This window comes from Leopardus geoffroyi, chromosome A1, assembly GCF_018350155.1.
Source record: "Leopardus geoffroyi isolate Oge1 chromosome A1, O.geoffroyi_Oge1_pat1.0, whole genome shotgun sequence".
Classification (NCBI taxonomy): domain Eukaryota; kingdom Metazoa; phylum Chordata; class Mammalia; order Carnivora; family Felidae; genus Leopardus; species Leopardus geoffroyi.
Window position 1 is genome coordinate 104,730,520 of NC_059326.1, and position 23,485 is coordinate 104,754,004.

The window sequence follows — 23,485 nt, forward strand, 5'->3', positions numbered from 1 at the left end:
GAAAGAATGGAGTGACTCATTAGTGATTTCTGTCATTATCATTAGGTGGCCCTAGTGCCTCACATTTGCCATCCCTCTGGTAGACTCTGTATGGCATCCTGTGGCATTTTGGACCTCTTGAATCGTGGAGGTATCAGTTGAGGTTCCTGAATCATACAGCTGGCCATAGACTCCTGTTATACTTAGCTTCTCCATTTAACTCTGAAGTCGTATGTTCTTGTTTCTCCTATTGTCCCCCAGAGAAATGAGCTTTCTCTTTCTGAGCTGGAATATTCAGGATTATATTGTCAACAATTTTATTTACGGAATGGAAACGGATACTCAACAGCCACATTTTGCCTCCATGTAGGCATAGGAGGGTCTGGTAGGAAGGGCATTGCAGGCAAAGCGTCCTGATGGGCAAGGGTTTTAGGAATAGCAGCACTGCAAGGACTCATTTCCCTCACCTGGAGATTATAGAAGAACGCATTGAATTCTTTATTGGTCTTTTGCTGCTGAAAAGATTGGGGCTCCGATTTTTCAAGATGGCAAGTGCTAGGGTCCAGGGCAAGGTGTCTTGTTGGGGCTGAGAAGTTTCCACCTTTGGCAGAGGGCTGTTTATTGATGAGCTGGGCATCTCTGGGGGAGTGAGGGGAGCACGGTAAGAGTTTAAGGAGTGGGCAACACCTCTCTGAAGCTGAAGGCAGTCTGAGCCTTCTGCTCTGGATTTGCTTGACTCTCACAAGCTTGATTAATAATAGAGTTGTGATCTTGTCAAATATTTCCCAACAACTGTGGTGGGTCGACTCTTGAACAGACTCTTTTGAGGCCGGATTAAAGTGAGACAATCCTATTGGGCTAGCCGAAGAGATCCTGAGCTGACAGCAATCAGATGGTATGTTTCTAAGTATACCTACTCATGATGCCCTTTCTGCCACGGCAGTGGATTTTTTCATGTTTCCATAGGGACCCTGTATTCTGTTGCTATGGAGCCCGACTTGGTTTGGAGGAACCTATCAGTAAATACTGGGAAAGGCCCTTTGTCCACATGTTTCACCAGCAGAAATTCCAATTTTCCCACACATCTATTGGAACCTAAACTTCAGGTCTCCAGTTTTGGTCTTTGGTCTCAGCTACTACTGAAAATAGGAAATCTGATAAACAATGCAGACGATCTTTGTTGATTTCTCGATGGTCAGTGTTCGCTCACTAGTTAGGATTTCACAAATAGAAACTATGAATGTAATAGTAAATTGAAGATACCTTGAGTTTAAACAGATGGAAATCATGTCTGCTGCCTTTTTTTTTTTTTTTTTTTTTTTTTTTTTTTTGCTTAAGAAAGCCTGACTTTAGAGTCCCATGGAGGCAGGCCAAAGGAAGGCAATGAAAAATCCTTGCCTTATCTCTAGAAAATGAGTTCCTGCAATTTTACCCTTTACAAGACAGGTGGAGTTCTTACAGGTCTAATAATTTACACAGCCTCCTTACAGAGATAGATAATAGCTAATAGGAAAGCTCAGAATGGAGAAGCAATTTTTATTGTACTATGGTTTAAATCTTTTTACAGCAAAGTAATTTTAAAATAATGGGAAAAAAGCACATTTTGATTTAAATGTCCAACCACAAAACATTGATCTGGCCAGGTGGTCGCAGAACTTGCATTTTTTAGTCCAGGATGGTGACTCTCAGTACTTTTACAGATAATCCAGTGGTAAACCTATTTCATCCCTCTGGGCCACACACGGAGCTGCTAAAGGAGAGGGAGACAGGCACTGATACAAGCAGTGTTGCATGGACACTATTCTGTCTTTAAGCTGCAGCAATATCCCAAGTTTTTTCCTGAAGAATAATTCTAAAAGGGTTGAAAGAAACCAGCTAGGCCTCCAAGAGAACCACTCTGTAGAAAAACAGTCTTCTGGGGTGCCTGGGTGGCTCAGTCATTTGAACATCAGGCTCTTGATTTCTGCTCAGGTCATGACTCATGGTTTGTGGGATCAAGCCCCACATCAAGCTCTGTGCTGACAGCGTGGAGCCTGCTTGGGATTTTCTCTCTTTCTGCCCTTCCCCAGCTCATGCTCTCTCTCTGCCTCTCAAAAAAATAAATAAACATTAAAAAAAGAAGAAAAGCAATCTTCTTACTCAGACCACAGAGGGTAGCATGATTTGAAGGTGGGCCTCCCTGACCATCGAGGCACATTGGAGGGGCAAAGCTGTTATGACAAGTCTAAAAATATGGCGTCCCCACTGATGTTTAAGCTCAATAATAACTAGGTTAATCTATTGTACTTGGCATGTCATTGAGGGAAAAAAAGGAAATATGCCACCTCAAATGAAATCAGTGTGTTTATCCAAGGAGACTAGGTTTCCAGAAACTTGGACCCTGTGCATTATCTGTAGTTTTACGTCTCTAGTGTGGGCTACTGAATATCCATCCTGTAGAATTCACTGTTGCATCATCCAGGAAGATTGGGAAATGCCTTGTGTTTGATCCCCTTTCTCAAATATTTATGGTAGTCTGGTTGAAGGCTCTGGAAATGGTTGGGTAAAGGTGTGCCTAAAGTTTATTTGGCCATGAGATTCCACCCCCACCCCCACCCTTTTCAACCCCAAGAACATGATAGAACTGGTAATACTCAGACTCTACTTATTTGAGGAATAATGCTTTAAGGGATTCAGTTTTCTTTTCTATAACTCTAGACTGGTAACTGTAATTGTCTAACTTTATCAGAGACTCTTTGGAGCTTTAATTTCTTGAGTTTTCTACCCGGGTTTATTGGGATATAATTGACATATAACATGTAAGGTGTACAACATGATAAGTTGACACACTTGCATATATTGCAAAATGATTACAAGAAGGTTAGTTAACACTTCTATCATCTTTCATGACTACTGTTTCTCGTTTGTGGTGAGAACATTGAAGACGTACTCTTCTTAGTAAATATTTGTATATAATACAGTATTATTAACTAAGTTGACATGCTGTACATTAGAGTCCCAGAACTTATTCATCTTGTTACTACAAGCTTGTACCCTTTGACAAACTTCTCCCCATTTCCTCTACCTTTCCACCCCTTGGACCACTGTTTTACTCTGTTTCTATGAGTTCAGCTTTTTCAGATTCTGCAAAGAATAACATCATATGGTATTTTTCTTTCTGACCCATCACTTAGGATAATGCCCGCAGGACCATCTATGTTGTCACAGATGGCAAGATTTCCTTCTTTATTGTGGATGGATAACATTCCTCTGTATGTATATACCACATTTTCTTTGTCCATTCATCAGCCAAAGGACATGTATGTTGTTTCCCTATCTTAGCTATTATGAATACTGCTGCAGTGAACACGGGAGGGCAGATATTCCTTTGAGACCTGATTTCATTTCATTTGGATATGTACCCAGAGGTGGGATTGCTAGATCATATGGAAGTTCTATTTTTGATCTTTTGAGGAGCTTCCATACTGTTTTCCATAGTGTCTGTATCAACATACAGTCCCACCAACAGTGCCCAAGGGTTGGGCACTTCTCTGTGTCCTCACCAACACTTCTCCCTTGTCTTTCTGATGAGTGCCATCCTAGCAGGTGTGAGGGGATATGTATATGACTCTTTTGGAAAAAATGTCTATTCAGGTTCTCTTTTTTAATTGGATTGTTTGGTTTTTACTATTGAGTTGTATGAGTGCTTATATATTTTGGATATTAACCCCTTATCAGACATAAAATTTGCAAATATTCTCTTCCATCCTGTAGGTTGACTTTTCACTCTGTCAATTGTTTCTTTTGCTGTGCAGAGGCTTTTTAGTTTGATGTAACCCCACTTACTTATTTTTACTGCCATTGCTTGTGCTTTCAGTGTCCTATCAAAAAAAAAATCATGGCCAAGACCAATGTAAAGCACTTTCCCCCTATGCTTTCTTCTAGGAGTTTTATGGTTTCAGGTTTTATATTTTAAAATGTTTTTAATGTTATTTATTTTTGAGAGAGAGCAAGTGAGCTGATGAGGGGCAGAGAGAGATGGAAACAGAAAATCTGAAGCGGGCTTTGTGCTGACAGCACAAAGCCCGACATGGGGCTTGAACCCATGAACCGTGAGATCATGACCTGAACCAAGTCAGATGCTCAACCACCTGAGCCACCCAGGCACCCCAGGTTTTATAGTTAAGTCTTTAATCCATTTTGAGGTTATTTTTTTTTAGTGTAAGATAGGGGTCCAATTTCATTCTTCTGTATGTGATTATCTAGTTTCCTTAGTACCATTTATTGAAGAGACTATCCTTTCCCCATTGAGAATTCTTGGTTCTCTCATCAAATATTGTTGGCCATCTATGCCAGGACTTACTTATGAGCTTTCAATTCTGTTCCTATGGTCCCTGTGCCAGTGCCAGGCTGTTTGGTTATGGTAGCTGTGTAATATAGTTTGAAATCAAGAAGCACGATGCCTCCAGGTTTGTTTTTTTCTCTTAAGATTGCATTGGCTATTCAGTGTTTTGTGGGTTTTTGTTTGGCTGTTTTGTTTGTTTTTAAGTAGATGTCATACACAGTGCACAGCCCAATGTGGGGCTTGAAGTCATGACCCTGAGCGTAAGATCTGAGCTGAGATCAAGTTGGTCGCTTAACTGACTGAGCCAACCAGGTGCCCTGTTTTATGGTTTTATAAATAATTTAGGATTGTTGTTTCTATTTCTGTGAAAATGCTATTGGAATGCTGTAGGGATAGGATTGCATAGGCTTTGGGTACTATGAACATTCTACCAATATTAGTACTTCCATCTTTCCATTTACTGGTGTCTTCTTAAATTTTCTTCATCAAAGTTTTATATTCGGTGTACAAAAGTTTCACTTCCTTGGTTAAATTTATTCTTAAGTATTCTATTGTTTTTGATGCTCTTGTGAATAGAACTGTTTTATTTATTTCTTTTTCAGATATTTCATCATTACCATGTATAACTGAAACCGATTTCTTTATGTTGATTTTGTATCCTGTAACTTTACCAAATTTGTTGAAACCAGTTCTAACTGGTTTTGGTGGAGTCTTTAGAATTTTCTCTCTAAAAGATAATATTATCGACAAACAGAGACAATTTTATGTCTTCCCTTCCGGTACCAATGCTTTTATTTCCTTTCCTTACCAGATTGCTCTGGATGGGACTTCCAGGACTAAGTTGAATGAAAGTAGTGAAAGTGGACATTGTTGTCTTGTTCCTGATCTTAGAGGAAGAGCTTTCACTTTTTACCACTGAGTATGATGTTAGCTGTAGGCATGTCATATATGCCTTTATTACCTTGACCTACATTCCTTACATACCCAATTTGTTGAGAGTTTATATCATGAAAGGATGCGTATTTTGTCAAATGCTCTCTCTACATCTACTGGGATAATCACTCAGCGTGCCTTTCATTGGACTAATGTATTACGTATTTTTATGTTTAACCATCTTTGCATCTCAAGGATAAATCCCCCTTGCACAGTGTGTATGATCCTTTTAATGTGTTGCTGAGTCTTCTTTGCTAATATTTTGCTGAGAACTTTTGCTTCTGTATTCATCAAGGATATTGACCTATAATTTACTTATCTTATAGTGTCCTTATCTGGCTTTGATATCAGGATAACGCTGGCTTTGTAAAATGAGTTTGGGAGTGTTTTATTCAGTTTTGGAGAAGAGTTTGAGAAAAATTGGCATGAATTATTCTTTAAATATCTGGTACATCCACCAGGGCAACCTTCTGGTCCTGGACTTTTCTTCATGGTAAAGTTTTCTGTTGCCTTACCATAATTGGTTTGTTGAGATTTTCTGTTTTTTTATGATTCACTCTTGGTAGGTTTTATGTGTACATTTCTTCTAAGTTCTCCAGTTGGTTGATCTATAATTGTTCATAGTATTGTCTTAAAATCTTTTTTATTTCAGTGTTACCAGTTGTAACATCTCCTCTTTCATTTCTAATTTTATTTACTTTTCAATAGGTAGTCTAGCTAAAGATTTGTCAATTTTGATAATCTTTTCAAAAAACCAGCTCTCAGTCTATTGTTTTTTGATCTCTTTTTCTTTTATTTATGTTTTGATATTTGTCATTTCCTTCCTTGTGTTAACTTTGGGCTTAGTTGTCTCTTTTTTTTTTTTTTTTCTGATTCCTTGATATGTAGGAACCTTCCTCTTGTTTTCTGAGATCTTCTATTAATGAAGATTATTACTATGAACTTCCCTATTAGAACACCTTTTGCTGTATCCCATAAGTTTTGGTATGTTGTGTTTCCTTTTTTGTTTGTTTCAATAAATTTTTAGTTTTTTTATTTCATTGACCCATTGGTCGTTTAGAAGTACGTTGTTATATTTCCACATAACTGTGAATTTTCTACTTTTCCTCCTGTTAGTGATTTCTAGTTTCAACCAATTGTGGTTGGAAAAGATGCTTGATATGATTCCAGTCTTCTTAACTTTGCTAAGACTTGTTTTGTAACCTATCATGTGATATCCTGAGGAATGTTCCTTATGCAGTTGAGAAGAACAAGTATTCTGCTGCTTTTGGGTCAAATATTTCTTATATGTCTAAAGTAAAGTTCAAGTCCAACATTTCCTTATTGGTTTTCAGAGTGTGAATGATTTATCCATTGTTTAAAGTAGGGTTTTGAAGTCCTCTACTATTAATATATTATTGTCTATTTTTCCCTTCAGATCTGTTGGTATATGATTAATATATTTAAGTGCTCCAAGTTGTTATATCATCTTGATGAATTGACCCCTTTACATTATATGGTGATCTTATTTCTCTCTTATTACCATTTTTGGCTTACAGTCTATTTTCTCAGATACAAGTATGGGTAGGTATCCCTGTTTTCTTTTGGTTTCTGTTTGGCAAGAATATCTTTTTTCATCCGTTCACTTTGAGTTTCTATGTATGCTTAAAGCTGAAGTGAGTCTGTTCTGAGCAGCATATAGTTTGATCTCCCTCCTCCTCCTCCTCCACCTCCTCCTCCTTCTGCTTCTTCTTCTTCATCAATCCAGCTATGCTGTACCTTTTGATTGGAGAATTTATCCATTTACATTTAGAGTACTTTTCGGTAGGTAAGGAGTCAATAATGCTGTCTTATTGTTTTCTGATTGGTAGTTCCCTTCTCCCTTTCTCCCTCTATTTCTGCATTCCTTTGTGAATTGATGCTTTTCTATAGTGGTCATTTGATTCCCTTCTCTTTTATGTATCTATTGTGGGTTTTTGCTTTGTGATTGCCATGAGGCCTATATAAAGATAGATATAATAATCTATTTTATGTTGATAGAGACTTAACAAAACTCTACTCTTTCTTTCCCCTTCTTTTATGTTTTTGGTTAAAGTTTATTTATCTACTGAGAGAGAGTTAGAGAGAAAGAGAGAGAGAGGGAAAGAGCAAGCGAGCGAGCATGTATGAGCTGGGGAGGGGCAGAGAGAGAGAGAGAGAGAGAGAGAGAATCCCAAGCAGGATCTGCACTGTCAGCACAGAGCCCAATGTGGGGCTCAAATTCAAGAACCACGAGATCATGACCTTAGCTGAAATCAAGAGTTGGACACTTAACTGAGTCACCCAGGCACCTCTCCTTCTTTTATGTTTTTATTTCACACTTTATTACCTCTTTTTATGTTATGTATTCATTAACAAATTATTGTAGCTATATATTTTTTAACACTCGTGTCTTTTAACCTTTATATTAAAGAGGTTAACACACCCACCACCATATTACATTATTAGAGTAAAATTGTGTAAGTGTAAAGTGTATAGCTTGTTATTTTGATACATTTATATATTGTAATAGATTACCAATGTAACAATATTTATCACATTATATAATTATAGTACAATATTATTTTCTGTATTCATTATAATGTTTGTTCATTAGATCTCAATGACTTATTTATTACTTATTGCAAGTTTGTACCGTTTTTTAAAGTTTATTTCTTTATTTTGACAGAGAGTGAGAGAGAGAGAGAGAGAGAGCGTAAGTTGGGTAGCGGCAGAGAGAGAGAGAGAATCCTAAGCAGGCCTGCGCTGTCAGAGTAAAAGTCATATGCTTAACCGACTGAGCCACCCAAGCACCCTGCAAATTTGTACCCTTAAACACAGTCACTCCTGTTCCCTGGTAACTACCATTCAGTTCTATTTTTTTTTTTATGGTTTAGCTTTAATAGATTCTACATATGAGTGATACCATACGGTACTTGTCTTTGTCTTTCTGACTTACTTAACATAATGTGCTCAAGGTCCATCTGTGTTGTTGCAAACGGGAGAATATCTTCCTTCTTTGTGGCTAAATAATATTCCATTGTGTATATGTACCACGTCTGTTTTATTCATTCATCCAAATGTTGATGGGCATTTGGTTTGTTTCCATATCTCGTCTGTTGTGAATAATGCCGCATTAATGTGGGAGTGCATATATTTTATCAAAATCTTGCTTATATTATTCTAAATGTGACTGTATACTTACATTTACCAGTGTGTTGTACATTTTCATATTTTTCATGCTCCTAAATAGCATCCTTTTATTCCAGCTTAAAGATCTCCTTTTAGCATTTCTAAATGCTCCCTCATCTTTTGTTTGTCTGGAAAAGTCTTTAAGTCTCCTTCATTTTGAAGGACAACTCTGCTGGAGAGAGTATTCTTGGCTGGCAGGTTATTTTTCTTTCAGAACTTTGGATAGATCATTCCAATCTCTCCTGACCCGTAAGGTTTCAGATGAGAAATCCACTGATAGTCTTATGAAGGTTTCCTTGTAAATTACAAGCTTCTTCTTTCTCATTGCTTTTAAGCTTCTCTCTTTGTTTTTGATTTTTGACATTTTTATGATAATGTGTCTTGGAGAAGATACCTTTGAGTTTGTTTGATGACTAATGAGGCTTATGATCTCCAGTATCCAAATCTCTCCTCAGATTTGGGATATTCTCAGCCATTATTTCTTTAAGTAAGCTTTCTGCCTCTTTCTCCCTCTCTTTTCTTTTAGGGATTCCAATAATTAGCAAATTGCTTCTCTAATGGTATCCTATAGAACAGGTAGTCTTTCTTCACCTTTTTTTTTTTCATTCTTTGTCTTTGTTCTCCTCTGGCTTGAAAATGTAAAAAATATCTGTTTTCTATTTCACAGATTATTTTCTTCTGCCTGATCTATTCTTCTCTTGATGCCCTCTTGCATTTTTTTTTTAATTTTTTTTTCAACGTTTATTTATTTTTGGGACAGAGAGAGACAGAGCATGAACGGGGGAGGGGCAGAGAGAGAGGGAGACACAGAATCGGAAACAGGCTCCAGGCTCTGAGCCATCAGCCCAGAGCCCGACGCGGGGCTGAACTCATGGACCGCGAGATTGTGACCTGGCTGAAGTCAGACGCTTAACCAACTGCGCCACCCAGGCGCTCCCCCTCTTGCATTTTTTATTCGATTCTTTGTTTTCTTCAGATTGAGAATTTCTATTGGGTTCTTTTTAGTTATTTTTTGTTAAACTTCTCATTTTCTTTGTGTATTGTTTTCCTAATCTTATTGAATTGTTCTTCTTTTTTCTTGTAGTGGACTGGGCTTCCTTAACAGATATTTTGAATTCTTTATTGAGTAAATCACAGCTTTCCATGTCTTTGAGGTTGGTTATTGGAATATTCATGTGTTCTTTTGGTGGTGTCATGTTTTTCTGGTATTTAATGTTCCTTGAAGTCTTTTGTTCCTGTTATCTTCACATTTGTATTGGCACTCATCTTCTCCAGTCTTTACTAACTGCTTTAGAAGAGCAACATGTTCTTTCAGCTCTGCTAGGGATTCTGAGGCTTTCTCAGAACGTGTATCGATTTGGGCTGCTTCTCTCTTCTTGCTCCCTCTTGTGGCAGAATTGTGAAACTTGTATGCCTTCTAATCTGGAACACACCAGGTCAGGAGCTGACAGCCTCTCCTTTGCTCTCCCAAGGGCAGAGCAAAAGCTCAAGTTTATAGTCTCTCCTTGGTCCACAGATTCAGGCTGGCTTTATGCACATTTTCACTAGCCATCTCGCAAGGCTCATTCTTACCACTGTTGGGAACGTGCACAGAGAGGTGGACACAGAGTTTGTGGGGGGGTAGTTTGAGGTACATGGAGTGTTGGGAGTGTTCTTGGGCCAGTGGAGTGAAGCCACAGGCTGGGAATTCCCAGTGGCTCATGGGTGGGCTTCTTGTTGGACTCTGAAACACAGATAGTAGGATCCACGTTCCTTTAATGCCCTCCAAGATACTTATCTGCTGCTCTCCCAGCCTCTTCCCTCTCCCTAGTCATGTGGTTCACAACTCTATATTCTCGATGTGTCAAGGAGAGAAATGGGGCTCTTTGACAAAGTTCTACACGGTTGGGGGAGCTATGTGCTCACTCACACACTCTCACTTTTCCTGGCATGAGAAATCACAGGCTAAGAAGGGCTCTGTTGGTACTGAGGTGCACTGCCCTGGGGAAGGGATGATGAGGAAAGTCTAACTTTTCCTCTTATCCTCTCCATTGTGTCCACAATTGTTTATTTATTTGTTTATTTGCTCCAGTGATGTTCTGGAGCTTCCTTATTGGAAATCTGATCTTCCACAAAGGCTCTATCATCCATGGGTGATTGTTTAAGACAGTGTTCTCCAGGGACTCCTGGACCATGGCCAAGATGGACTGGAGACAGTTAATGGGCCACTTCAGGGTCCATAGCTAGGGCTGAGGTCTGTATGTTTTATTATCTGATGCTTGGGTAGGCAAGACTCCTTTCGAGTCCTTTGAAGTATGGTGCTGAATTCCATAGCTCCCATGAAGGCACTTTTGTCCATGGATGGATGCCAAATTGTTGCTGAGGGGCAGTGCTGTGATGGATGTCTTTTTCAGGAATATTGCTAATGTCACTCCTCTTTAATTTCCTTTAAGGGTAAGGATGATATCTGTTTTAACAACTCCGGAAAGGGCAAAATTTAGTCGAGTCATGATGGGATATAGCAGACATTCTTCCCTTCACAATGGCATAGAAAATGTACCTATTTCCTGGCCTCATCAACTGGGCCAGCATTGGTGGGGCCTCCCCTCCAAGCTTTGAACCATATTGACAGAAGTATTTCATGGTCAACAGTTGTTCACCAAACATAGAGGCATCAGTGAGTATGCATATGAAGCTGATCTTGATATTAAATTCAAAACAGCTATATACATGATAGATTTGATTCAAGGGCAAAAACGAAAACTAAGAAAAAGGGACAGTTAAGTTTAAAATGCCATCTGTTAAAGAACTTAAAAGCTGTTTATTCTGAACAGCTGCAGTCCATCACTGATCTGCAGTCCAATAGTCTAGGCCAGAGGTGGCAGACTAGCGGGCTGGATGATTTGGTGTATAATCATGTTTTGTTTGGTACACAGAATGTTTTCCTTTTTTTGGTTGTTTGTTTTAAGATTACTTATTTATTCTGAGAGAAAGAAAGAGCACTGGCATGTGAGCATGAGTGTGAGTTGGGGAGGGGCAGAGAGAGAGGAAGAGAGAGAATCCCAAGCAGGCTCCACACTGACAGAGCTGGTTCGATCTCATGGCTGTGAGATCATGACCTGAGCTGAAAACAAGAGCCAGATGCTTAACTGAGCCACCCAGGCGCCCGGAGTGTCTTACATTAAAAAAAAAAAAAAATTGAACATAAAACTTGGGACTTTCTTCTTCCATGGAGAAACCAGGCAATTGATAGCATTGGCTTGGTGGCAGAAGGCTAGAGACACTGAAGGGGAATTACCCCTTTATTTATTTTTAATAGGGATATAATTAACATATAACACTATAATATATGTAACATATATATAACATATAACACTATATTAGTTCCAACACCATGATTCAACATATGTATGTGTTGCAAAATGATCACCAAAGTAAGTCTAGTTAACATCCATCACCACACGTGCTTGTTTCAACAGCACATATACTAAAACATCCATCATCACACATAGTTGTAAATTTTTTTTTTCCTTGGGATGAGAACTTCTAAGATCTACTCTTACCAACTTTCAAATAGGCAATACAGTATTATTAATATAGCCACTTAATTATTTTATAATAGGAAGTTTGTTCCTTTTGACTCCCTGGAGCTGCCCCTTTTAATTTTTTTTTTAATGTTTATTTATTTTTGAGAGACAGTAAGAGTGTGAATGGGGGAGGGGCAGAGAGAGAGGGAGACACAGAATCCGAAGCAGGCTCCAGGCTCCCAGCTGTCAGCACAGAGCCCGACGTGGGGCTTGTACCCATGAACCATGAGATCATGGCCTGAGCCGAAGTCTGACGCTTAACCAACTGAGTCACCCAGATGCCCCTAGAGCTGCTCCTTTTAGATGAGTAAGTGCTCCCTGAGTTTTCTCAGGCCTCACCTGAACTTCTCACTCTGCTCATCGATCCCACTTGGTTCCTAGAGGCGTTTGAGCTTGTGTTCCCCGGTTTCCATGGGGCATTCTATTAGCAAAAGTTCAGCTGCCTATTTTCTCTCAGACCCTTGATCCTCCTCTCTTTGAAGAAGTTCTACCACTTAATTTGTATATTGGGCTTAAGTCTTCAATACTGAAAGGCAAATAACTCTGATGAGGAAATAATCTTAGCTGCTATTATTAGTCATTGACCTTTCACTATGAGGACTCCATTCATCGTCAAGCTAATGGAGACAGGCCTGTAGAAAGAACATAAGGGCACCAGAGTCCAAAAGGAAGTGTCCAGGGACCAGCGAGGAGGACGCAGGGGTGAGGACACTGAATGGGAAAAGCATAGCTCTGACACCCATTACCCTCTCAACTTTCCCTAGAGCTGGCCTTTGTTATTAACATGTGATTCAGATGTATTGGTTAACCAGAAGCAAAGTGTCTGGGAACAAGTGTCATTGAGATGAAATAGGGTGGACCGGGGGAAATGCCATGTGGTGGAAAACATGCTTTGGGAAAGAGTATTTGTGAAAGAATTCCAGGGCTCCATAGAGAGTGGTCGAACCACGAGGAATGCCTTTCTAAAAACAGGGGAGCCTGGTATGGCACTTCCTGTAGAATCATCATACTTTCCTCACAGACATAAACATGACAAGACCAGGAGGGAGATGATTTATCACACACGAAGGTGCCTTCCTTCTGGTTTCTTCTCTACACTGTGTGCTGGTGATTTTGAAATCCGGCTCAAATGGAATCAGTTTAGAGTTGTCTCATCACCCTGGTTGTAGGCTGAGTTGTTACAGATTCGTGCTTTGGAAAATTAGAGTTTATTCCAGCGCTTATGAACTTTTTGAAACTATGGTCCGTTAGGATCATGTTACTTATGTGACTTAAATCTAATTTAACCTAAAGAGACAATGGCAGAATCGTGGCCAAAATAGATAATGCCTGTATATGTGTGGAATTAAGCTAAAAACTCTTCCCATTTTCAAATAAATGAATAGGATTATGCGCTCTACAGATGGTATTTCAGTCCCTTGTGTAGGATTCATTACAGGAGTCCATTTCTACACAAACTGTTTTTTTTTTTCTAAGTAATTCACATTGTAGAGGAAAATTTTAGTAGAATATTGCATGTGAGATTTTAATATGAGCATTTCCCCAAATAAATATTTCTTGGAAGCTTCTAAAGCCAGTACCTTCTTAAGTATTTACAGAGCCCATCCGTCAATGACCATAGATTCTTACTGAAATTGTAATGTGTGCACAGCATTTTAATGTTACTTGAGAGTTTTTAAATCTTCCCTCCTGAATAGAGATAAGTCTCTTTGTCCTTCTTTGGAAGTTCTCCTCACACTCTGGATTGTTTTTTAACAGCTTTACGGAGGTAAAATTGACAAAAAATAACTGTACAAATTTAAGTGTACCATTTGATAGTTATTGGTATGCTTTTCCATGTATATAACCATGAAACCATCCGTATCAGTCCGATAGTGAACTTACTCATCACATACAAACATTTCCTCACATGCCTTTGTAATTCCTTCCATCCACTCCTACCTGCTCCCCACTTATTCAGGTACCCACTGATCTGCTTTCTGTCCCTCTTGATTAGTTTGTATTTTCTAGACATTTATATAAATGGAATCATATAGTATGTTCTGTTTTATGCCTAATCTCTTTCACTCAGTGTAATCATATTGGCATTCATCCATATTGTTGTACCATTAATTCATTCCATTTTACTGAGTAGTGTTCTATTACATGGATATACCACCATTTATTTATCCTTTCATGTGTTTGTGGACCATTTTGGGCAATTACAAATCAAGCTGCTCTGAGAACTCATGTACAAGTTCTTCCTCATACACTACGTTCAGAGATGCTTTATTTGTAATAGCTGAACCCTGCAAACAATCCAAACACCCATAAACACGTTAGGAAATTGCCAGACTTTGCCAAAGTGGTTGTCCGTTTTATATTCTCACTAGCACTGTAGGAGAGTTGTAGCCCCTCCACATCTATGCCATCACTTTGTAGAGTCTTCCTCATTTCAGTCATTTGAACAGTTATGCGGTATTATCTTGTTATTTTAATTTGCACTGTTCTGGTGATTAACGATAATAAGCATCTTTTATGAACTTATTTGCCATTAGTACATCTTTGCTAAAGTGTTCATATCTTTTGCCTATTTACTTATTTATTTACGTATTTATTTGTAATTACACTGATTGTTTTCTTACTACTCTTTATATATTCTGGATGCAACTTCTTTATCAGATAATATTTTAAAAAATATTAGTTTCATTCTGTGACTTGTCTTTTCATTCTCCTTGTTTTTTTGAAGAGCAAAAATTTTTAATTTTGTTGGACAAAGTGATTCATTTACTCTTTTGCATTTTGTGTTTTTGGTGCTGTATCTAAGGAATCTTTGCCCACCTCAAGATCACAAAGGTTTTATCTTCTGTTTTCTACTACAGATTTTAAACTTTAAGGTTTTACATTTAGGTCTAGGATTCATTTTGAGTTAATTTTTGTATTTCGTGTGCAATTACCCACATTTGCTGATGTGCATATGGATATTCCAATTTTCCATGACTGTTTCTTTCTTCACTGAATTGCCTTTGTGGCTCTGGAAAAAGATAATTGTGCATATATGTGTAAATTAATTTCTGGACTGTCTTTTCCTTTCCACTGATCTGTTTGTCTATATTCACACCAATGTCACATGTATTTATAAGCATTATAAGTCTTTAAATTAAGTAGTATTTGTATTTCTTTTTAAAGTTGTTTTGGCCCGTCTAGGCACTTCACATGAACATAAATCTTAAAAGCAGCTTGTCAATATTTACAAGAAAAGCTGCTGGGATATTGATTAGTATTGTAATGAATCTATGTCTATGTATAGATCTCTTTGGGGAGAATTGATATGTTAACAATATTGAATCACCGGAGTCATAAACAAGGTCTGTCTCTGTTTGGAGACGGCATGTATATTCTGCTGCTGTGAATTCTGTAAGTGTCAAATAGGTCAGATTGACTAATTCAGTTCTCTACTTTCTCTCAGCAGTGTTGTTAATTCTTAGTGTACACGTCTTTCACAGTTTTGGTTAGACTTGCCCTTTTCGATGCTATTGTAGATGGCTTTTAAAATTTCAATTTCTGATTGTTCATTGCTAGTGTATAGAAGTAAATTTTTTGTACAATTTTGTATATGTAACTTCCTGAAACTCATTATTTTTAGCGGCTTTTTTCGTAGATTCCATCATGTCATTATTTTGTCACATTAGTAGTAGGCTTTTCATATTTGCCCTTTATCAGGAAAAGGAAAAGGAAAATCTCCTTTTTGTTCCTGGTTCACAGAAAATTCTTATCAGAAATGGATACTGGATTTTGCCAAATGCTTTTTCAGCCTTTTTTTGAGATAATAATTTTCTGCTATTATTATTATTTTTTTTAATTGAGGAACTCACTCACCTGAAAGATCCCCCAAAAGGGTGATGTATTAGTTAGGAATCATGTTTGGCCACAATAAATAGATGCCTGAAAAATAGAAACAGGTACATACTAAGGGTTTATTATCTTTATGTAATGAGAAGTCCAGAAGTTGTTGCTTTGTGGCATACATTCATGCATGCAATGAATTCAGAGCAAAAGTTTCCACAATTCTCTGGGTCCTTCCTTCAAGTTCTTGATGGTATTTGCAGATTCAACCATTTTGTCCACACACTAGACATCAGAATGGAGAAAGAGAAGGGGAATTACACTTACCAATTAAGTCTGTCCCCCACAGTTTTCTTCCTGCACACTTCAATCCAGAAAGAGGGCTGGGAAATGTAGTTTATTGCTGGGTACCTTACTGTCCCTGGTGAGAGTGGGATTCTGTTAATAAGGATGGAAAGAAGGATGGACGTTAGGTATACAGTTAGCAACGTTTGCCAAAGATGCTGCTAGCAAATACTCTTTGTGCCTGTGCCTAAGGGCCATGAAAGCCCTATTTAGGAATGGAGGGAAAGGAATTTGAGCTAAGTATTTTTTATTACATTGACTCAATGCAGATTTCTAAGTTCCCCGTGTTCTCTCCCTTTCCATGACTGATCAGCCATCATCGCAGGTCATATATGCACCACTGGTGGCTTGGGAGCAAGAGCTCTGACCCCAAGCAGTGGGTGTGGCAACTGGGGATGAGATGGAAGGAGAAGGGAAAAGTCAACAGCTGTTGTTGGCCACTCTTTCCTGCAAGTGTATTATAAAGGTGTTCACTTTCTCTGTTCAGATGTTCTTTCGTGAGAACCTCCTTGATTTCACTCCAGTTGCAATTAAACGCCCCCCTCCTGCATTTCCCGCAGTATGTTTTGTGACTGCTTTATTGAGGTATAATTCTTATAGTATTCTTTAAAGTATACAATTCAGTGACCCTTGGTATATTCACAGAGTTGTGCGACTATCACACAATCAATTTTAGAATATCTTCATCACCCCACATTGTCACCAATCCCTCCCAATCCTAGACCACTAATGCACTCTCTGTCTTTGTAGATTTGTCCCTTGGACATGTCATAGAAATGGAATTCTTGAGTATGCTCTCGCAGTATTTTGCTGATACAGCTGCATTCTGCTCTGTGTCTATGGAGTTTGCGGAGCTTGTGTTTGACTTCCTCTGCAGAGTGAGAGTCCCTCGTCTGCCATCTCTGTGTCTACAGTAGTGCTAGCAATGTGCCTGTTACATCAGTAAATACTAAATGGGAGGAAAGAGACGTCCTTTCCTTTTTATAAACAAACACAATAGGAGAGGCTGCAGTGTAAATTTGGAAATATGAAAACAAGATTATTCCTGTCTATACCTGAACACTATAGTATCAGTCAGATTTTTGAATGGCTGGATATGACTCCTAGCCACCCAGTTCACCTGCCCTAGTATCTGACCCAGCATAAAACATCTACCATTCTTTTCACTTCTGCTCCACCCCCTCTCCCCACTTAAAATCCATCATAAGTTTTGGTCTACTGCAAGCCAGGGACAAGAGTTTAATTCTTCCTTCTACCTTTACCACCAGCTATGAATGTTGAGAAAACCCGTTCCATATTTCTAGTCTTGGCTTCTTTGTCTGAAAAAAATGTGGCAATTATGTTTGGGAAAGGGACCTTTAACTCTAATAATATGTGTTCTTTTATAGCAACTCAGAATAAATGAGTGCAGGCAAGATTTTGACCCATGTTATTAATTCAGAATACCAGAATAAAAGGAATTTCTGTGGAAAGATGAGTTGTCTGGAAGGCTTGCATTCCCATTGGACAGTTATTTTCAAAAGATACTTTGATCATGGAACCGTTTTTCAAATTAACTTACACGAATTGATATTATATCCATTAGAACAACAGTAAGCACTGTATTTAGAGATATAATTGGTTTATAAAGGAATCTTTAGTCTTCCCACTCTTTTTTTTTTTTAGGTGTAAATCCAAAGTGAAATATACATGACAGAAGAGAAAACTATTGAGTATCGTTAGTGGCTCTTGGTATTAAAGCCAAGTATTTACACGTGAAAGAAATGAGGTCCGTGGCACTGGTAATGGGATTTAAGTGGATTTAGGATCTAAGACTGAAATAGGAGCCTAATTAGAGAAGATCTTAAGGTCATCATGTCAGTCCTCACCTGTCCATCAGGCAGACAGACTGTCCACAGCTTTCACTTCTCATCAGTGTCTCTTGCCTGCCAGTTCTTGAGGGAGAAGATGCGTTGGCTACCCTCAAGACACTGATGCGTCTACAGCAGTGCTTAGTGTGAGCCCAGAGCTGCTACTTACATCCGGTCTCTAAAAAAGACTACTAAAATCTCAGAATATGAAATCTGATGATCTTCTTCAAGGGAGATGGGGAAATTAAATCATATGGGATAGTTCGTCGTTGCTAGCATTTTCCTGATTTGAAAAATAAGAAGAAAGGACATGAAGAGGGAATAAGAAGCCTGTCTTCCATGGATAGGAGAGCCACACTTATGATGGGTCTTTAGTACTTATTATTATTATTATTATTATTTTTTTTTTTTAGGTAACTATTCTTGAAATCTAAGTGATTAAACATTTGTTAAGGGGAACCTCTGTTCCTTTTCCTTTCTAGGGCACTTTGGGATTTTCTTTTATTCATTCATTCTTTCATTTATTTATTTATTTATTTATTTGTGTTTATTTATTTTTGAGAGACAGAGAGAGACACAGCATGAGCAGGGGAGAGGCAGAGAGAGAGGGAGACACAGAATCCGAAGCAGGCTCCAAGCTCTGAGCTGTCAACACAGAGCCCGACGTGGGGCTCGAACCCACAAACCATGAGATCATGACCTGAGCCAAAGTGGCACGCTTAACCGACTGAGCCACCCAGGTGCCTACTTTGGGATTTTCTACAGGACAAATCGACACCTTTATTCTACTTTATTTCTCACATGGAGTGCTTTAGTTATGGAAGCATAGCCCCCAGAGTGGGTGGCATCTGAAGCTAACTGAGGGAAGATGGGACAGGGGTAGGGATTGAGCTCAGCTGATGTCCTTGGGCAAGGGTCACTGTCAACATATACACCACAGTGAGTGTCCCTGCAACGTGGCAAATTGGGATGTTTGAAAGCACAGAGTTTTATAGTTTACTGTCTGCCCTTCTGATGTCTCCTTTTGTTCCTGCTGGTCCAGCTGTTTCTTGGTGAAGGTTATTATTAGATGTGGAGAGTCCAGAGCTGGTGGGATAAGAGCTTGGAACACAGATGGCACTTGTGTGACAGAATCTAATGCTGTGTGAGGTTTCTGCACTGTGGCAGTAGAATTTGTGTTCTTTCCTTCTGGAATCCATACCAACAATACTCCGCATTACTTAGATAATTACTTGACTTGAGGCTTCACTGCTCAGGGGCAATTTCATTGGCTTTAGCTTTAATTAAAAAAAAAATCATTAGGGAAGCAGAATCCCCCTTCCAGTTTCTCATTAATTTACAGATGAATTTGTTTGCTGCTAACTATCTATTGACATTTTGCTCCAGACTTTGGCCAAATGTTCGTTCAAGGCATTTATAAAAATAATCTGGATTTTGACATTACCATCACAGGATTATTGTTTTTATCTGTTGTAGCTGACTGGACTGCTTGGTGTTCATTTCATAAAACACAAAGTTTATCCCATCAGGAATCAAACATGAGAGCATTCATATTCATTACTCAGCGATCTCAAAAATGTGAAATTTGAGGATATGGGCAACCCTTGTTTTCAGCGGCCGCCATATCCAATTTCTGTGTTCTCGGGTAGCTCTTCTTTCATACGAAAGGCGACTAGGATCCGATCTTTACAACTTCTTAGATGTGCGAATGGCATTTTGAATAGTTTTACTATCTTGAGTAAGGAGAAATTGGTACATCGGGGTAGGAAGACTTAGGTTTGCAACATGCCGCAGACAGAGATGTCCTGAGTGCGTAAGACGAGTGAGATAAGGCACTGTCGTATTTACGTATTACGGTGGGTGCCAGCGCTCCGTGTGAGGTGGGAGTGTCCTGTGGCTGTGTGCACAGGCTGCCACATAACATGGTGTGATCCAGCATCCAGCGCATGTCCCCTGTGCAGTTAGACTGAGCCTTTTGTGGCATTGAATCGACCCTTGCATACTCCCGGTATGGTGGTTTGCTGGCTTGTATGTGCAAATCTACATTTTAGAGAACAGTGCAGAGCCATGACCTTACAAATGAATGGCACATCTGCAATACCAAACACATGCATAGAGATGGCAGGAGACGCTGAACCCTGAGGTTGGCACGTACTGACTTAACCTGGCAGCATGAGGCAACATATTAGAGAGCCGGTGTATTCATATGTTACAGGCTGATTTTTAATTACAATGAAATATGTGATTGTCTGAATCAAGTATTGGGGAAGTTGCTGAGCATCTCCTTGCAATGCTAGTGTTAATATCTCTACACCGGCCCAACGTCCCAAGCTCACTTGACGTGGCGTCCCTCACCACATGGCCTTCTGGTGAAGGAAGTGAGTCTTTAGTTCTTCAAGTTGATGGTCACTTTATTCCCTTGTGGTGTCCTCTACCTGATGGTTTGTTGTGATAATTCTATATGTTTCTTACAATATTCCCAGCTAATTCTCAGAATAAAGTCCTAACAACTGACTTTGATTTTGAAGGTCTACATCTTTTTTTTTTATTTAACTTTATTTTTTATTTTTTAAAATTTACATCCAAATTAGTATATAGTGAAGCAATGATTTCAGTAGATTCCTTAGTGCCCCTTACCCATTTAGCCCATCCCCCCTCCCACAACCCCTCCAGCAACTCTCAGTTTGTTCTCCATATTTATGAGTCTCTTCTGTTTTGTCCCCCTCCCTGTTTTTATATTATTTTTGTTTCCCTTCCTTTATGCTCATCTGTTTTGTGTCTTAAAGTCCTCATATGAATGAAGTCATATGATTTTTGTCTTTCTCTGACTAATTTCGCTTAGCATAATACCCTCCAGTTCCATCCGCATAGTTGCAAATGGCAAGATTTCATTCTTTTTGATTGGCGAGTAATACTCCATTGTGTGTGTGTGTGTGTGTGTGTGTGTGTGTGTACACACACACATACATATATATATATATATATATATATATATATATATATATACCACATTTTCTTTATCCATTCATCTGTCAATGGACATTTGGGCTCTTTCCATACTTTGGCTATTGTTGATAGTGCTGCTATAAACCTGGGGGTGCATGTGTCCCTTCGAAACAGCACTCCTGTAGCCCATGGATAAATGCCTAGTAGTGCAATTGCTGGGTTGCAGGGTAGTTCTATTTTTAATTTTTTGAGGAACCTCCATACTGTTTTCCAGAGCGGCTGCACAAGTTTGCATTCCCACCAGCAGTGCAAAAGAGATCCTCTTTTCCCGCATCCTCGCCAACATCTGTTGTTGCCTGAGTTGTTAATGTTAGCCATTCTGACAGGTGTAAGGTGGTATCTTATTGTGGTTTTGATTTATATTTCCCTGATGCTGAGTGATGTTGAGTATTTTTTCATGGAAGGTCTACATCTTCTAAAGCTACTGCTCTGAACATTGCACCCAAACAGGTCTTCTCACTTTCATTTGATTTCTTTCTACCCCCCCCTTTTTTTGCCTTTTCTTCATCTAAAATGCCTTCCCCTAGATCTCTGCATGTCTAAATTCTTTTTGATAAAAATAATAGGAGTGGTTATCATTTTTTGGTCCAGAAACTGTATATAAAATATATACACATATGTATACATATGTAAATATATACTATGTATATCAGTGTATATACAGTATATATACAAATGTAAACTATACACATAATTGTGCCTAAATCACATGAAAAATATTTAATGATGTCGGAAGATTTTTACCTTTATATTAATGGAAAGGAAAATTGAAAAATATTAAGACTCTTTTTTTTTCTTTGAGGAGAAAAATATATAGGGAAAATTTCCTGAGTGTCTCCATACGTAGAAATGTTACCAGTTGATGGAACCATAGGTAGGTTTACTTTGCTTATTGGTTTAAAATCTGTTTTACTTTTGTAATAAGACGTGAGTTAATAAAACTTGTCTGTAAAGCATAGGATACCTTATTCCATCCCATCCTTACATAAAATTTTGGAATATCTGAACCCCAAACTACACCGTGTTTTTCTCACAATTGCTCATATATCCAGCCGCTCTAAAGGGTGTTTAATCAAAGTGAGCGGCGCTGACATTGGAGGTAATGCTTATGTTTGGCACAGAATATATTTGATGTTCCTTTCTACCAGGCTACAGACCTTTGCTTTGGAAATGTCAGTCTACCTGTCTGCTCATGTTTGCGGTGATAACCCTTACTTCCACGGGTCAGGCCACACCTAAGACATTTACTAATGAAACAGAAATGGAGATTTACTAATCCCTGAAGACCTCAGTGACATTTTTTGAATATTTTTGTTAATAGGAAAAGGGCATCTCATTCTGCTGTGTCATAGTTGGGAGTAACGTGCACCCAAAGAAATTTGACTTTGCTTTCCAGGGAAGGTATTATGGGTCTACTCTGGGGTCTACTCTGTCGCTCTGGAGTCCCACTATCTCCCTTTGGGGCTTTTTTCCTGAACCCATATGTATGCTTCTCCTGAAACAAAGAGGATATATGCAGTAGTCACTGATAATTTTTTTAAAAATGTGGGTGAGGCAGTTTTTCTTGCAACTCCTTTCCTAATTTAGCATGACGTAGAATGAAATCGTAGAAATGAAGGAATTTATTTGGAGATCTCAAAATCAGAAGGGGAATTGTTTGGTTGCACAGCGGACCCTGACAGGGCCAAGGAATGGATTGAAGGAAATTGTCAAGCATGCATGTTGTTTTTAAGTGATACTTGAGACTGGGATGTGAAACAGCTGTGTTGTTGGGTTTTTTTTTTTTTTTCTTCTTGTGCCAACTTTCCTTATTTGATTGATTTTCTCTCTGACAGCCCACTGTGCTGATAAATGTGTCCACGGTCGCTGCATTGCTCCGAACACCTGTCAGTGTGAGCCTGGCTGGGGTGGGACCAACTGCTCTAGTGGTAAGTTTCCACCTGTTCTTGTCCATCTCGGAGTGTTTTTGCTGCATGGGCCCCCCTGTCTGCAGCTTATCCTGAACCATGGGTTTCCCTCTTGTTGCCTATGCAGAGTATGGTGTGGGTTCCCAGTCCAACTCATGAAGACAGTTTCTTGTACATCAGTGTATATATTATGTTCAGAACTGTTGTTAATTGAGGATAAAGAAAGGTCCTTAGAAAGAAGATGTCAATAGTCCGATGCTGGTACTTCTGTAAATATGAATATGTGTTCCAGAATTTAGGCTCCTTGGTTCAGGAAGGCTGTTGTGGTAACATAACTGTTATGTCCTAACTGCTCTTTTTACATGTTGACTGATCAAGGTTACTTCCATGGTGATTAAAATTTACCACTTGTTGCCTTTAAATCAGAAATAAAATTGATATTTTCGATGCTTAGTATGTTTATTTTTCTCTGATATCTGAGATGCAAATAATCAGTACTCGCTCAGAAAACGTTGGGGAGAAATATTGGTCATAACTGAAAATTCACAAACATTTTGGTAT

General features: G+C 38.8%; 1 protein-coding gene across 2 annotated transcripts in view; it reads left to right on the forward strand.

The window, feature by feature from the left end:
• Nucleotides 1–23,485, forward strand: part of MEGF10 (multiple EGF like domains 10) — a 178,315-nt gene that overhangs the window by 66,992 nt on the left and 87,838 nt on the right. For both annotated transcript variants that reach the window (XM_045487499.1, XM_045487508.1), the window contains exon 5: nt 22,853–22,945. In XM_045487499.1, the coding sequence (XP_045343455.1) occupies nt 22,853–22,945 (93 nt within the window). The remainder of the gene's footprint in view (nt 1–22,852; nt 22,946–23,485) is intronic.